The sequence below is a fragment of the Hemiscyllium ocellatum genome, chromosome 23, assembly GCF_020745735.1.
Source record: "Hemiscyllium ocellatum isolate sHemOce1 chromosome 23, sHemOce1.pat.X.cur, whole genome shotgun sequence".
In the NCBI taxonomy this organism is placed as follows: domain Eukaryota; kingdom Metazoa; phylum Chordata; class Chondrichthyes; order Orectolobiformes; family Hemiscylliidae; genus Hemiscyllium; species Hemiscyllium ocellatum.
The window spans coordinates 18,892,470-18,909,462 of record NC_083423.1 but is presented as its reverse complement, the minus strand read 5'-3'; the positions used below and the strand labels follow the sequence as shown (position 1 = coordinate 18,909,462).

Below are 16,993 nucleotides of genomic sequence, written 5' to 3'. Positions count from 1 at the left end.
AGATTTGCAATCTACAAAACTGCGTCAACTTTTTCAACAATGCGGTGCACCTCTTCCAGAACACTTGCATGAATGCCAGAATCTGGGCAGAGAATTGAGACATTCGGAATGATATTGAAGACATTAAGCCCACTACTGCTGGTGGCAGGATTTAGGGAACTTGAGACAATATCCAAATCCATCACTGGTAATCATTTTGTGGCTTCGTCCATGATGATGGGTGGAGGCAGCAATGCTCCAACACGGTGGTGAAAAACAGGAACAGGTGGAATTTGGAAGCAAGCCTTCTGGCTCAGAGGAAAGGACATGATCATTGCACTAAAAGTGTTCTCAAAAGACTTACAGGACTGACGGTCAATCCATTTGGTTGAGTTCCAAATATATCTTCCATGGCAAACAAATTGTGGCAAAGGAACTGAATACAAAGCTTCTGGTACAGAGGTAAGCTGTACTGAAACCTTAGTATTACAGGAAGCTGTTCTAGGAGGAGGTGAGGACTGCAGATGTTGGAGATCAAAGCCAAAAAGTGTGCGCTGGAAAAGCACAGCCGGTCAGGCAGCAGAGGAGCAGGAGAATTGACATTTCGAGCATAGGCTCTTCATCGGGAATGAAGCTATTCTAGACAACCAAGCAAAGCTTACCCTCAGAATGTGCTTGAACAAAATCTACAACTTTACTCAAAAACTCAAAAGAGGCTGTTCTTAAATTACAACAACACACTTGCACTGAGTGCTGCACTGACCGTTGACCAGAAATTTATTGATATGGATAAGAACACATCAGAGATTGAATAATACACTAAATGGGTCAAATTCAGACACCACCATCTATTAGGTTAAAATCAAGAAAATTATAAAATGGTAAACATTTAAAAAATGTGAAGCAGCTGCAAAAGCAAGTTTCAAGTATCTTTACATCCAGGAAAGAACAATCTCAGCACAGCTATCACTAGAATTAGGATCCTTCCCTCTATCACAGAAGATGGTTCATCTTGTAATATTTTTGATTAACTGGGTTCACAAGAGCCTTGTTACCTTTCCCAATCTTCCCTCCCGACATCAGTGAAATCCCATCTCATATTACTTGCTTACACAGTTGACGATAATTTCATTGTGGAGTGTAGCTATCAAATTAATATAAATCAGACTTTACACGTTGCGTCAAAATCAATTTAAATCACAAGCAAAAAACTTCCATTTCAAAAGGGTAAAATAATACCAACACAATATCTGCAATGACTGCTTAATTTTTAAAAAATTCACAATAAACAAACTTAAAATTAGGAGGAAGTGAGGACTGCAGATGTTGGAGAACAGAGTCGAGAGTGTGGCACTGGAAAAGCACAACAGGTCAGGTAGCATCCGAGGAGCAGGAAAATTGACGTTTCAGACACAAGCCCTTCATCAGAAGTGAGGTTTATGGGCCAGAGAGATGAGAGATAAATGGCAAGGGGGTTGGGGAGGGTTTGGTGATGGAGACGGCCCAGGACCTGCATGTCCTTAGAGGAGTAGAAGGGGGAGTTGAAGTTTTCAGCCACGGGATGGTGGGGTTGGTTGGTGCGAGTGTTCAGCCACGGGGCAATGGGGTTAGTTGGTGCGTGCAGGTGTTCAGTCGCAGGGCAGTGGGGTTGGTTGGTGGGTGCAGGTGTTCAGTCACAGGGCAGTGGGGATGATTGATGTGGATGTTCAGTCACGGGGCAGTGGGGTTGGCTGATGTGCGTGTTCAGCCACGGGGCGATGGGGTTGGTTGGTGGGTGCAGGTGTTCAGTCACAGGGCAGTGGGATTGGTTGATGTGGGTGTTCAGTCATGGGGCGATGGGGTTGGTTGGTGGGTGCAGGTGTTCAGTCACAGGGCAGTGGGGAGACAGGATGCCTACTTGCAGATTGTTTCAGAGAACATTCCTGGGACACCCACACTAACCAACCCCACCATCCAATTGTTGAACACTTCAACTCCCCTCCCACTCCGCCAAGGACATGCAGGTCCTGGGCCTCCTCCGTCGCCAAACGCTCACCACCCGAGGCCTGGAGGAAGAACGCCTCATATTCTACCTTGGGATCCATAAACTACATGGGATCAATGAGGATTTCACTAGTTTCCTCATTTTCCCTCCCTGCATATTATCCCAGTCCCAGCCTCCAACTCAGCACTGCCCCCTCCTGACCTGTCCATCACCTTTCCCGTCAATCCGCTCCACCCTCCCGTTCAACCCATCACCTTCTCCCTCACCTTCATCTAACTACTGCATTCTCAGCTACCCTTCTACCCGCAACCTCATCCCCCTCCCATTTCTCTCAACCCCTTGACCCACAAGCCTCATTCCTGATGAAGGGCTTATGCCCAAAACGTCGATCCTCCTCCTCCTCCTCCTCCTCCTCCTATGTTGCCTGACCTGCCATGTTTTCCAACACTCAAAACATATTTACAATACAAAGTAGTAAGGCTATGTGCATTAGTTATTTTTCTATGATCACAGACTTTAAAACATTGCAGAATTCAGCAAACAAACAATAAAATTAGACTTAACCCACTTTCAGCAGCAGCAATTGTCTGCAACAGCTTACCCCAGAGATATCAGCCACACGATGGATTGGCACCTCCTTCTTACTGTGCAGTCCTTTAGCATTCTTGATGGCCCTAAGGCGGCAAAAGAAAAACGTGTATAACAAAAACAAAAGACTTGTTGCACATATTGGAATACAGAATCAGGAGAGAATGTATCAGTACAAAGCCAACAGCTGTAAAAACAACCGGTAATGAGGATTCCTCTGAATCTTTTAGAATAATACAACCACTGGATTTTGAATGTTAATAATTCCAGGAATAATTTAAGGATGATGCAAAGGAAACGATCACATCTCAAGAAGCAAATTCTACAAATGTGTCTGTCTCAGATCTAATTTCCAAATGTCTATTTGCTATAAAATATATCAGGAATGTGACTAGAATATTCTCCATTTGCCTGATTTAGATAGCTCCAAACAAGAAGTGTGACACTATCCAGGACAAAGCACCCTGCTACAATGGTATCCTATCTACCACCTACAAAATTCACCACCTTCACCATTGATAAACAGTGACAGAAGCATGTATCATCTATAAGATGCATTGCAGTTACTTAACAAGGCCTGCCTGAAAGCCCCCTCCAAACCCACGACCTTCACCACTCGAAGGACAAGTGCAGCAGATACACAAACATTTTACGAGTTGTACTACCCAGCGAGATCCCCTTCAAGCCCAAAAACATTCGAACCTGAAACTATATTGTCATTCTTTAATAGTTGATGGGTTGAAATCACAGAACTACTTTCCTAACAGCACTGCTGGTGTCATTACACCTCAAGGACTGCAGCAGATCACGGTGGCAGCTCACCACTATCTTCTCCAGGTATAAGAGTGAAGAGTGAGTTCTTATCCCTCCAGTAAGTAAACATCAAAATCTGTGCATTAACCAGCACGTAAAGTTCATTTGCAAGTTGAAACAAGAATACAAAAAACAAACTGTCACTGCGTGAAACTGTTTTCTGTATGTTCTTTACCTGAAGTTTGGAAAGACAGTGATTGGAGACCAAGAGTCTTTGTTGAACGTGAATTCAATTCATTAATGGGCACCCACTTGGGTTGGGGGGAATTCATGTAAAGAATTTTATAGTTGCTCCCAGAGTCCCCAGTCTCCCAAAGCAAACGCCAGAAAACAAGTGACAGAAGCTACTTTAAATTGCCATACTTTGGTTAGGTTAAGATTTCATATGAAAATATGGTAAACTATACAATAAACGGTTCAGAGCCACATTGCTACAATTCCATTAATTTATCCAATTATTTTCACTCAAAGTTCCCCCAATAATGAAGTAACTGTAGCTCACCCATACATGTTTGTGCAGATATACAACTATCACTACACAATTAAGCATATTCAAATCTCAATTCTTCTTGGGCAGTTTGCTTGCTCCTCACCTACTGGCGACAGATACAATGAATTGTCAATCATGAGTGAATTTTAGTCAGAACATGGAAATTACAACTTAATCTTTTGTTTGAAGTGATAGTCATTCAGTACACAAAAGGCTTTTCAGCCCATCGAGTTTGCACTGACAATAACTACAACTAAAAGGTACATTAATCCCAGATCTTTGAATCTTATGATATTTCAAATGCTCATCCAAATATTTTTACTTAAAGGTTTAAGGTTTCCAGCCTCCACTGCCTTCCCAGGCAGTGCATTTCAGAGTAACAGCACCTTCTGAATGAAAATGTTTTTTTTCTCAAATCTCTTCAATCTCCTGCCCCTTACCAGAAAACTATGCCCCCCTCATGACTGACCCTCAACTACAGGAACAGCTGCTCCATCCTCTTCCCTAGCCATACACCTCAATCATATCCCCTTAACAGCCTTCTCTGCTCTAGTCTCTCCTTATAGTTCAATTGCTTCGTCCTAGACAACATCCTGGTGAACCTCATTCTCTACCCCTTCACATCCTTCCTTTAGTGAGGTGACCAGAACTACACACAGTACCCGAGCTCTGGCCTAAACAAGGAGTTCAAAAATTCCTCTTTATTCTTATAATCTACGTCACAACTGACAAAACCAAATGTGCCATATACTTTAACTCTCCTACACTTGCTCTACCGAGTTTAGGGATCAGTGAATAATTACCCCAAGATCTCTTTGCTCCTCCGAGTTAACCAGTGTACTACCATTCATCAAATACTCCCTCATCTTGCTTCTTCAGCAAGAATGTAGAGTTGAAAGTGTTGTTTGGGTGAAAGGGATTCCTTCAAGTCTGAAAAACTACAGTGTTAATTAACCTTTGTGATTTAGGGTGTAGGTTTGCTTGCTGAGCTGTAGGTTTGATATCCAGACGTTTCATTACCTGGCTAAGTTACATCATCAGTGGCGAGGGAGTTACTTTGTGACTAACCAGAGAACATATTGTTTAGTCAACAAGACTGAAGTCTGTTGCAATTAATGCAACTATTTACAGATTATATGAATATGACCCACATTATTGCAGAGACTGTTAGAAATACAATAGCCTCAGGTTGGTCCCTTAAAAGCTCCTTCTGTATTCTGACAAAGGCCCCATAACATCATAGATTAACTGTACTCGGACATTAACCCCTTCACATCCACATATAGCAGGGAGAAGAAAATCAGATCAAGCTTCAGTATTACAATCCAACAATCATCCTGGACTTGAAAGTGCCATAAAATCTACAATGCTTCCAAAACTTATTGTATCTGAATGACTATGATAGTGGTAGAGTGTTACACTTTGGAAAGGGAGAAAGCTAAAGGGAGGGTGAGAGCGAGGAGAAAAAGCTGGGAAATAGAAAATGCTCCTTTAGGATTAAAGTCAACTTATCTTACCACATCAGCAAAAAATGCATAAAGGAATTTAAATGGATAGCTTTGAGAGAAGTTAACCAAATTCTCTTCACCTGCTGGTGATCTATACATCAGGCTCCTCCTCTTTTCACTGATCCAGAGAATGGAAAATAAAAGGACTTGCATTTATATAGTGCCTTTCACAAGTATGAGATATTCCAAAATGTTTCACAATAAGGAAAATACTTTTAAAGCCTAATTATCATTACCTCTTAGTAAGTAACAATTCACAAACATGACAACAGCGAGATAAACAAAACCAAACCAAAGTGCTTCTAACAACAATCAAAAGACCCCCGCCAGAATGCTTGCATGATGATGAGTCCATGCTTAGCTACAACAGCCTCCACTGCCAAATAGAAACAGAAAGAGACAGTTTATCTCCTTGATTCTGCAGAGATGTGCAAGTTACCTGTGGCCTAATTCCCCCCACACACCCTTGTCAGACATCCCCTCATACCTTTGGTCAACAGTAATCGATCAACCATGATTTAAAACTAACTACTGACCTAACATCAACTGCCCTTTCCAGAAGACAATTTCAAATTTCTGCCAGCTTTGTTTATATAGGAATGTTTCTTATCTCAAGTCTGAAAAATCTAGTGCAAAGGTTTAGATTGCATTCTCTCGTCCTAGAGTCCCCAACTCTACCTTATCTGTTCCTCTCAAGCCAACCCCTAAAATCTTTAACTTCCAGGAAATACTGGTTCGTGCAAGTTGTCTTCGACTCCAGGTATCATTCTAGTAATTCCACAATGCAATTTATTCAAGGTCAATACACTGTTTAAAGATGCAATACCAAAAATTGGCCAACATTTCCTGCATGGCTTAACGAGAGCACTGCAGAACTGCAGGATGACCATCTAATCCCTTGTATTCTAATCATCTCAGTGCAAAGACAAGTATCCCATCAGCCTTTCTAATTATTTTTCAGACGCGCCCACAACATTTTAATGTTCCGTATGCATGGATTGCCAAGTCTCTTTGGACCAATGTGTTAAGCTTTCACCCTTTACAAAGTAATCTGATCTACCCTTTGTAGCTATGAAGCCGATGACCTCAGGCTTACCTGAAAGTCATTTAGCATAGTTTTTAACCTATTCACAAGCTATTAATATCTCCAGTATAGCAATCCATGCTCTTTGCTTCATCACAATGGTAAAATTCTGCTATTCTTGTACAATTGTCTAGAGTTTGGAAAATAAAGATTTTTTTAAAAATAGAAAATAGGAGGAATAGGCATTTCATGCCAGTTATGCCATTCATTACGATCATGGCTGATCATCCAACTCAACAGTCTGTTCCCACTGAGCCCCCAACTCCTTTAATTCCTTTAGCCCCAAGTGCTATATGCCATGCCCCCTTATAATCATACAATGTTTTGGCCTTCAACTACTTTCTGTGCTAGTGAAGAAAATTCTCATCTCAGTCTGAAATGGTTTACTCCTACACCTTTCGACTGTGACCCCAATAGTCACTATGTTATTCAGATAAAGACACATTTATCTCCATTCTCTCCTGGCTGTTAATCAGTTTTGTATCCATTTCCATACACTACCTCCAAACAGATGCCCTTCAATTTTACATGCTGTCTGCTGTGAGAAACTTCAAAAGCCTTCTGAAAGTGCAAATAAACCATATTCATTGGCTCCTCATATCAACTCTACAAATTAGATTGTTGAATTCCAGTAAACTTGTCAAACATGATTTCCCTTTCATAATTCCACGCTGACTCTATGTGATCCTCTCACTGTTTTCCAAGTGCTCAGCAATTAAATCTTCTATATCAGACTCTAGCATATTCCTCCCTTTCCAACATCAGGTCGAGTGGTCTAGAATTCCTAGGCTTTCTCTCTGCCTCACTTTTTAAACAGAGAGGCTACACTGACTACCCTCCAATACATTAGAACTGTTCCAGGGTCAAGAGAGTCTTGGAAAATGACCAATTATGTATCTACCATTTCTTGGTCTATTTCCTCAAGTACAAAGATGTAGATAATGAGGTTCAGGGGGTTTACCTGCCTTCATCACCATCAATTTTCACAACACCATTTCCCTACTTGTACTGATATCCATCTCTCTCACCAAACCCAGTGTTCCCCAACATTTCTGGTATGCTAATTATGTTCACTTTTGTGAACACAGAACTAAAGCATGCCTTTAGTTGGCCAGCCATTTTCATTATTCCCAGTTATCAATTCCCCTGTTCCTAAATGTATGGCATCTGTGTCTTTCCCAATCAATTTCTCTTCACACAGTCATAGAAACTTAAAAGGTCAGATTTTATGCTCCATGCAAGTTTATATCCTATTTACACTTTCTTAAACAATCCCTTTGCCCTCCTTTGCTGAATTCTAATCTGCTCCCATTCCTCCAATCCCTTGCTTTTCCTGGACAATTTGTATGCCTCTTCATGGATCTAATACTCCCTAATTTCCCTTTAAAGCCATGGTTTCATAACCTTTTCCATTTCACTTTTGTGCCAGACAAAAATAAACAATTTTTGCAGTTCATTTATGTGCTTTTCAAGCGTGTTCCATTGCTTTCCATGGTCATCCCTTAAAGTAACGTACACCCAATCTAACACAGCTAACTCATACCTTATCCCATTGTAACTTCCTCTATTTAGTTTGAGGACTCAAGTCTTAGAATCATCTCCATTACTCTCCATTCGGATGAAGAATTTTATTGTATTATGGTCACTCATCCCCAAGAGGCCGCATGCCAATCATCCCTTTCTCATTATACAATTCTCAATTCAGGTGGCCTGGTCTCCAGTTGGTTCCTCAACATATTGTTCCCGAAAACCATTCAGTAAACACTTCAGGAATTCCTTTTCTACAATATTGTCAGTAATTTGATTTGCTCAATCTGTATGTTGATTAAAGATCACCCATAATTACAAATGTTGATAATTTCCTGTTGAATGCCATTCCCAACATCACCCTTGCAGTTTTGGGGTCTATTTACAACTCCCACTAATGGTTTTTTCCCCTTTTTCTCAGGTCTACCCATACAGATTCCACATCATCCAAGCTGATACTCTCTTCACTATTGTGTTAATTACCTCTCTAACCAGCAAAGCAACTCTACTGCCTTTTCCTTTTTGTCCATCTTTCCTAAATACTGAATACCCCTGGATATTCAGCTCCCATTCTTGATGACCCTGCAGCCATGTCTCTGGAATCTTGACTCTATCATCTGTTTCATCTATTTGCACGATTAATTCAGCCACTACACTGCATGTGTTTCACGCATTTTGGTGTAAAGCTATTCTTTATTCCACTTCCTCTGACTCCTTGCATAGATTTCCACCCTCCAGCCATTTTAGTTTAAAGCCTTCCTAACCACTCTAGAAATTACTCTCTATAAGACATCAGTCCTGGTCCTGCCCAGGTGTACTGTTCCTACCTCCTCAAGAAACCATCCCAAAGTCTCTGAAGTCTGGAACACTGTCCCCTTCACACCTCTTCAGCCACAGGTTCATTAATAATATCCTGCTACATCAACTGGCTAGCACATGGCACTCATCACAAACCGGAGATCGTTACTGTTGATGTTGCAATTTTTCATTTACTTCCTAACTCACTATATTCAGCTTTGAGAACCTCATCCCATTTATTGTAGCTGTTCACCCTCACCCTCCAGAATGGCCTGCAGCCACACTGAGACATCCTTGAAGGCAACACAATACCGTACAATCTCATTTGCAGCCACAGAAATACCTGTCTCTTCTCCTTGGAATTGAATCCCCGAAATCTTTGCATTTCCTCACTTTTTTACTCCTCTGTGTAGCAGAGCCAACTGCGTTGCAAAGAATTTGCTTTCCCCTCACCAGTATCAAAAGTATATCTACTTCACAGGGGAACAGGCACTGAAGACTACTGCATTGCCTCCCTAGTCCTATTGCTGTGTCTAATGGCTGTCCATTCACTTCCTACTTCTGGATTCTTAGCCTGCATTGTGACCACCTCTCTATGATATTCGCCATCTCACTGATGCTAGACAGTGTCCCAAGTCACTGATCCAGTTCCAAAATCCAGGTTTTCATTTGCTGCAGCTAGAGGCATTCCATGTACAGGAGGGCCCCAGACACTGGATATGTTCCCAATTTCCCACAAACAGCAAAGAAAACACACCCTTGAGCTTTCCTGTCATGATTTACCACTTAAAATTAAAGCCTCTGGAGATGCTTTGTATCAATTTCTGAAAGTCAAATAGGAACCTTATTTACAGTCCTCATTATTCTAAAATGAAGTCCTGACAAACTATATGCCACTGACAAAAAACATCAATTTCCCACTGTTCCAAATTCCCAGAAATCCACACTGCACCTTATACTAAAGGAGAGAGTAATGCCCTATGTTTAGATATCAATGCCAATGACACTAATTTAACTGCCAGCAAAAATTATTTCTGATCTCTTTCTTAAAAAAACTTCACAGAACTGAAACTAAGCACCTTTCAATATTTTAAAACTTGCAATCTCAATTTTAGGAAATGTCAAATGACACCTCCAAACAGACCCCACCACCAAGGATATATTTCCCTCCCCTATCAGCGTTCCGGAAAGACCACTCCCTCTGCGACTCCCTCGTCAGGTCCACACCCCCCACCAACCCAACCTTCACTCCCGGCACCTAACCCTGCAACTGCAAGAAATGCAAAACTTGGGCCCACACCTCCCCCCTCACGTCCCTCCAAGGCCCCAAGGGATTCTTCCATATCCGTCATAAATTCATCTGTACCTCCACACACATCATTTATTGCATCCGCTGCACCCGATGTGGCCTCCTCTATACTGGGGAGACAGGCCGCCTACTTGCGGAACGTTTCAGAGAACACCTCTGGAATACCCAGACCAACTAACCCAACTGCCCCATGGCTGAACACTAACTTCCCCTCCCATTCTGCCAAGGGCATGCAAATCCTTAGCCTCCTCCATCGCCAGACCATGGCAACACGACGCCTGGAGGAAGAGCACCTCATCTTCCACCTAGGAACCCTCCAACCACAAGGGATGAATGCAGCTTCCTCATTTCCCCTCCCCCCACCTTATCTCAGTCCCAACCCTCGGACTCAGCACCGCCTTCTTGACCTGCAATCTTCTTCCTGACCTCTCCGCGCGCCCACTCCCTCTCCAGCCTATCATCCTCACCTTAACCTCCTTCCACCTATCGCATTCGAAATGTCCCTCCTCCCTACCTTTTATCTTAGCCTGCTTGGCACACCTTCCTCATTCGTGAAGAAGGGCTTATGCCCGAAACTTTGATTCTCCTGCTCCTTGGATGCTGCCTAACCTGCTGCAAGGACCTGTGAAGCAAAATCCCCAAGAAAAGATAGGAGTACAGAAGAACCGAAAGCTGCCTGGTTTTGAAACAAGAATTTCTTTTAGTAAATCTTAATTTTTTTTTAAATAAGACCAGTATCGTAGAGAAGAAGGTGGTAAAAGATAGGTTTAAGAGAAAGGAGTTGTAAATAGTTGTAAGTTAATATTCTCAGTTAGACTTAAAGAATAAAGTTGTTGAAGTTTACTTTAAATAGTAACTTTTGGGATACATATTTGCGTTTTGAATTTTAACAGATTACAGCATGGGATGAATCTTTTCTGTGTTGCTGGTTTAAATTAGCGTAGGGGTTTACCCCTTGTTGTAACAAAGCTACACTTACAAGTTTTTAACCACAGATTGCTGTTGTCAGAATTTATGAGTACGTATCTTTCCAAGAGAGTGACATATAGGAGACAACTGCCTAATTAGTGAACAAATCATTTTGTGTTAACATTACGTTTGTTTGAATACACTGATGCTATTGAGCTTTATCACAAGAATTGCAAGTACCCACAACTACCCAACAGCCTTATCCCAGAATTAAATCTGTCACAGGAATCAGACCCCAGACTGAGGCAATATTTCTGGGCATTAACAATATCTACCAGGACTGCCATCCACCAGGCCTCACCCTCAGAATTCTAGACATTTCCTACTGAATGCTGCCATGTTGTAGTTTCTAATTGCACCAGCAGTTTCAATACAAAAACCTCTTCAGTCAGGCAAAAGACACAGAAGCTTGAACACATGTACCAACAGGTTCAAGAACAACTTCCCTGCCATTGGACTAATGAATGGACACACTAACTTGAAATAATACTGATTTTGTTTTGCACACCTCGGTTCAGTGTAATGTGCATGCTTCACTCTAAACATCCTATGATCTGTATATCATTATTTGTTATGATCTGCCTGTCCTGCTTGTAAAACAAAGTTTTTCACTGTACTTAGGTACACGTGTTGACAATATGTCAAACCAAAAGGAATCCACAAGATTCTAACAAAATGAAACACATTAAGAAATTGCATTCAACAATGAATTTTGTACATCATTCTGACCTAACTCTTTTAATGGTTTGATCATACTTGCTATCACGCACTTGATTCTGAGTAATGTGTTTTGATAGCTGCAGTCTCTATTGCCTTCATTAACGATTTACTCAAATCAAATAACATTTTAGATTAGATTAGATTAGACTTACAGTGTGGAAACAGGCGCTTCGGCCCAACAAGTCCACACCGACCCGCCGAAGCGCAACCCACCCATACCCCTACGTTTACCCCTTACCTAACACTACGGGCAATTTAGCATGGCCAATTCACCTGACCCGCACATCTTTGGACTGTGGGAGGAAACCGGAGCACCCGGAGGAAACCCACGCAGACACGGGGAGAACGTGCAAACTCCACACAGTCAGTCGCCTGAGTCGGGAATTGAACCCGGGTCTCAGGCGCTGTGAGGCAGCAGTGCTAACCACTGTGCCACCGTGCCGCCCAAATCTACTGAACTATATCCATGCTAATCACTGAACATCACACAGATGCAGTGTACCTGATGAAAATAAATAATACACAAAGAAATAGAAATTGGCAAAAGGAGAACTACATATCTTAGAAACATAAGATAGTATGAACCAAAGAAATCTCAATCAACTCGGTTATAGGCAGAGCTGTCAATCTTTATGGAAGTATTATATACCTAAGCTCATCTGCACTACAACACTCTGTCAGATTCAAATTCATGAATAAAGTAGCAAATCTTACACAAGAATTTTACAAATTTCTTAACTGTTGAATAATTCATGAAAATCCCAGATCAAATTTCATGACAAAAATTCGATTAAGCCATTTCCATTTACAGAATCATCACTCTGCAAGAGTACTTAATGCATACTGTTCCTCATTCCATTCTTCACCTACCCTTCAGCCAACTACCATGGTACTTTTGCACAATTATTACAAGTCAATGAAAGACTACAAAGGCAACCCATTCATCCAAAACCTCTTACAATCTTTGCATACTTAGAACAGCTTGGAATTACTTTCATCAGTTACATGAACGTTGTGAAGGAAAAGAAAAACAACAGGAGGAGGAATTCAGGAGAAGATTTTCTTGTATATCAGCTGTTCTGCAAAATAGCCGCCTACTTAAAAAAATATGGTTCGCATTTTACAGACAGCAATGATCTACAAGTGGCAGATGAGTTTAAAGTTCATCTTCATCTTAACATTAACTCTTCTCAAAGAATTAATAGTTTTGCCTTCCAAGGTTAGGTTGTGAAAAGCAAGAAGCATCATTGGAAAGACTGATAAAAATTTCTGAGCTTCAGCTTAAGTTTGTTTTCTTCTCTAGTGGTGTGAATGAATGAACATTTAATTATGCGAAGTGAATTACTACAAACAATGCAAGAGCCAAAGTATTCTTGGTATTACAAATCAAATTAGCAAGGATTTTGCATTAAACAGTGCAATATTTCAAATCTAAACAAAACAAATACCAAATACAATCTTAGCAACTACTTTGCCAAAAAAAGCTTGCACAATTCCAAGACAATTCATAGGAACCATAGAATCATATAACAGAGAAACAGGCACTTCGGCCAACTATGTATGTCTACGCTGACCAACAAACACCAAAATACACTCATTCAATTTGCCAAAACTTAGTGCATAGCCTACCTTGCCCAGAGTTAAACAAAATTTGGCACCAAGCCAAATTAGGACGTTTTGGAGAATGACTAAAAGTTTAACCAAAAAAAGAGTTGGATTTTAATGAATGCCTTAAAGAGAACAGAGGGATTCCAGGAAAGAATTCCAGAGCTCTAGGCATAATTAGATGAAGATACAGCTACCAAAGGTTGAGCAATTAAAATCATGGAAGTGAGAAGTGCCTGTAATGTGACAAGTCAGCGACCTTACAGACATGGGTGACAGATGCCACGAAGGGATTTAAAAACAAGGATTTTTTTTTAAAAATACAGCTTTAAATTTATCTGGAAGTGCAATGAATGAGTACTGACGTTAGTTTAAAAAACGTTTCATCAGGTGAAGGTGATCAAGAGATTCATACATTTTTCACTTGTGTTCCCCTCTCCGAATCACAGAAGTGCAGTTAATAGGAAAGGAAGGCACCTCAAACTTACATTTCCCTGAATTTCATTAGCAACCAACCTTCTCCTATGGCTACTGATTATAGAATATCATTAAGTATGCATATTCACTGCTATTGTAACAAAACAATGAACAGAAAATGGGATCAAGGGCAAAAGTAAATTTTAGACAGGATTATGCATGTATAATGAAAGAGTGGTCTTTGAATTTAGGGTTCAAGGTGAGGCAACTCATTCCAGGAGAACAAAAGTCTATATTTTGCATAATTTTAAACTCAGTACAATACAAGTAATACATCGATTAAATGAAAGGTAAAATTCCTTCTGCACCATTTCAAGTACTCCCAATTTTACAACAAAATGCTCTTAAACCCTAGAGTCAAGAAAATAACCTCGTAACACCTACTTGCTGCTGCACTACCCATCCTTACAAGACATAAAAAACTATAAATTTCTTTTATGGGCCCCTTGATTACTTAGGTGTTTTTGGAATACCATTAATGTCTTCAACCATGAAGACTGACAAAACATTTATTCAGCCCTGGAATAAACTTGCAATGATGTCACAACTTTGCTTCTCACTGGGTACAAATAGCACAAAATGAGAGGAGTTAAGAGAAAAAAAAAGACATACACAGGGGGTGCTTAGCAGATCCTGGTGGTCAGTCATGGAATCTATGACATACAAGGAACTTATCAGCCTCGAGTCCTATTAGTTTCCCTAGTACATTGTTCATGAGATCTTATTGTGTTTATTTCCTCCCTGCTTGGGCCCTTTAACTATTTAGTATTTTTGGAATACCATCAACAATCCTCAAATATTCTCAACCAAAAACATTTATTTAACCTTGGAACAATGTCACAAATTTGCTCCTCTCTGGGTATCAGTAGCACAATATGGATGGAGTTAAGAAAAAAAGACAAACACATAAAAGTACTAAGCAGAGGGCTTGTCATGCAAATGTTTGAAATTTACAGGGAAGTAAGAAGAGTAGACGGATTTCATTAGGTGGTAGTCTTCATGGAATAAGCATTCAGTAGCCTAACTGTAAGATTAGCACCGAAAATTTCTGAAAAACATATATGGCCATAATTGGATTTAATCTGTAATAAACAATGTTATAAAGAGCCCAAGCCTGAAGTTAGCTCCTTGCCTAACCTTAAGAACTTGGTTTTCATGAGTTTAAATAAAGTGGATTATTTATGCACAATTTAACTCTGAAAATCTAATTCTACATCAACTTGTTCATTTGCTCACACTCCCTCTCAAGGAAAGATTAACATTTGCAGAACTTTGACTGTTGAATAAGGGTCTCTTTCCCACTCGAAGTGTAACTCGGTGAATGAATACTTTATATCAAAGCATATCAAAGTTCCTGCACGATTCCCACAAGTGCACTGTTCAGCAGTTCACAAAGTAAACTGCATGTAGTTTTATTACTAGATAGTCAGTTTTCTATAGTGATGAACTTGAAAATCAACAAGCTTGGAGACCTTATTAAGAATTTTTTTTTGCTGCTCTGTCAAGTTCCATGTTCAGAAACAAGGAGTCTGGAAATCTAAGGATTTTGAATTTTAGTCAAGTCCACAGACAAAGGGTGGCATGGATTCCACAAATGGTTTTCATTTTGCTACGTCTATAAGACAGGCATCCATCCATAGTCATTCAAACACAACTTGTGAGAATTTTGAGTAATTCGAATTATATTATGTAATCAATGGGATTTTGATAAACAGTTTGAGAGAGAGAGACAATGTTTACAATGAGTTTCGGACAAAAATTCTGTGAAATCCTCTGAATAGGATGGAATGAAGACCACTTTTTCTGAGAAGGGAAGGATTATATAACAACCTTGGCTATCTTCAAGTGAAGAGTTAGTGCTTATCTCAAACCAGAAGTGTTGGAATAAAACTCTGAAAAGTTTACTTAAAGGTGAGTATATTTAATCAGGTGAGTTACAGCTTGAGGAAGAAGCTAACTACAGTTCCAATCTAAAAGTTGAAATCATAAATAAGTTAAACCTATCAAGGTGTTAAATAAAAGGATTGCGGTGTCAGTATTGTAGGGGCACTGTTTTGGGTATTATACAAAAGCGGTTTTGTTTCTTTTCAATTTACGAAGGAGTGCTTTGGGATTACACTTTTACTTACATTTAAAAAGCGTTTGATTATGTATTATAAGTAGATGGTTTGGTTTAGTCTGTTCTATCTTAATTTATTTTGCCACACACCTTCTGTTTTATCATTAAATCAAAATCCACAGCACATTTGCTGAAACATAGGCACAGAGTCCAAACCAAAACAAGTCAAAATACAATCTATCATGCCAGGTGCTTATCTGGGATTTGGCTTATCCAGTAATAACAGTTGGGATTTTAATACTTTGCAGAAATTGCACAAATCACCTGGCACTTAGCAGCCAACTCTGAAGTCTTTCAATTTTATTTTTGAAACAATAAGGTAGTTCCAGAAATTTCTATACTGGATACAGTCCATGCTTAAAGTTTTGCTTAGGACATGTTCTTACTGACAGAACTGTCGCTATCAACTAAATTACTCAAGGTCTGCACTTTATCTGATAAATTAGTTGATAAAATGCAATAGCCACTCAGATAATGGTAGAATGTTCATGGTAAAATGATCATGGTACATTTCCTGATTACCATACATAATCAGTTATACAAACTTACATAAATAGCAAAACATGCAATATTATTTACATGAAGTCCAGCTTTATTCACTGGAGACTTGCAAAGTATTTTCCACTCTCCAAACCCTCTTGAGTGGCTTATGTCAATTAATAGAACAAAATATATCTTTATTCTCCGAGCAGCTGTTGAGGTAAGAATTAAAGGGGATGTGAATGTGTCTTCCTTTATACAAAGAATGGTAATAAGTTATGCCTCTCTTGTCAATCTGAAATTAGAAATAATAGCTGATTCTAAATGGATGTGAACATCCTCCACTGCATTACTCAGAATTTGCAGTGAGACCCTGCAATACCAAACCCTACCTTAAAAACTGATGGACAAAAAAATGTCAGAATTGATTTTCAAGCTAAGGAACTCCTTATGGAATATAACAGCAAATACTATGTTTTATGTGATACACTGGAACAAATGCAGTTGTCACAAGAAGGATTTTACCATTGGCATCTTTAGTTT

The 16,993-nt window shown here is 39.9% G+C and overlaps 1 protein-coding gene across 1 annotated transcript in view; it reads right to left on the bottom strand.

Annotated features, from left to right (window-relative positions):
• Nucleotides 1–16,993, bottom strand: part of snd1 (staphylococcal nuclease and tudor domain containing 1) — an 845,795-nt gene that overhangs the window by 640,373 nt on the left and 188,429 nt on the right. The window contains exon 14 of the mRNA XM_060842752.1: nucleotides 2,565–2,637. Within this exon, the coding sequence (XP_060698735.1) occupies nucleotides 2,565–2,637 (73 nt within the window). The remainder of the gene's footprint in view (nucleotides 1–2,564; nucleotides 2,638–16,993) is intronic.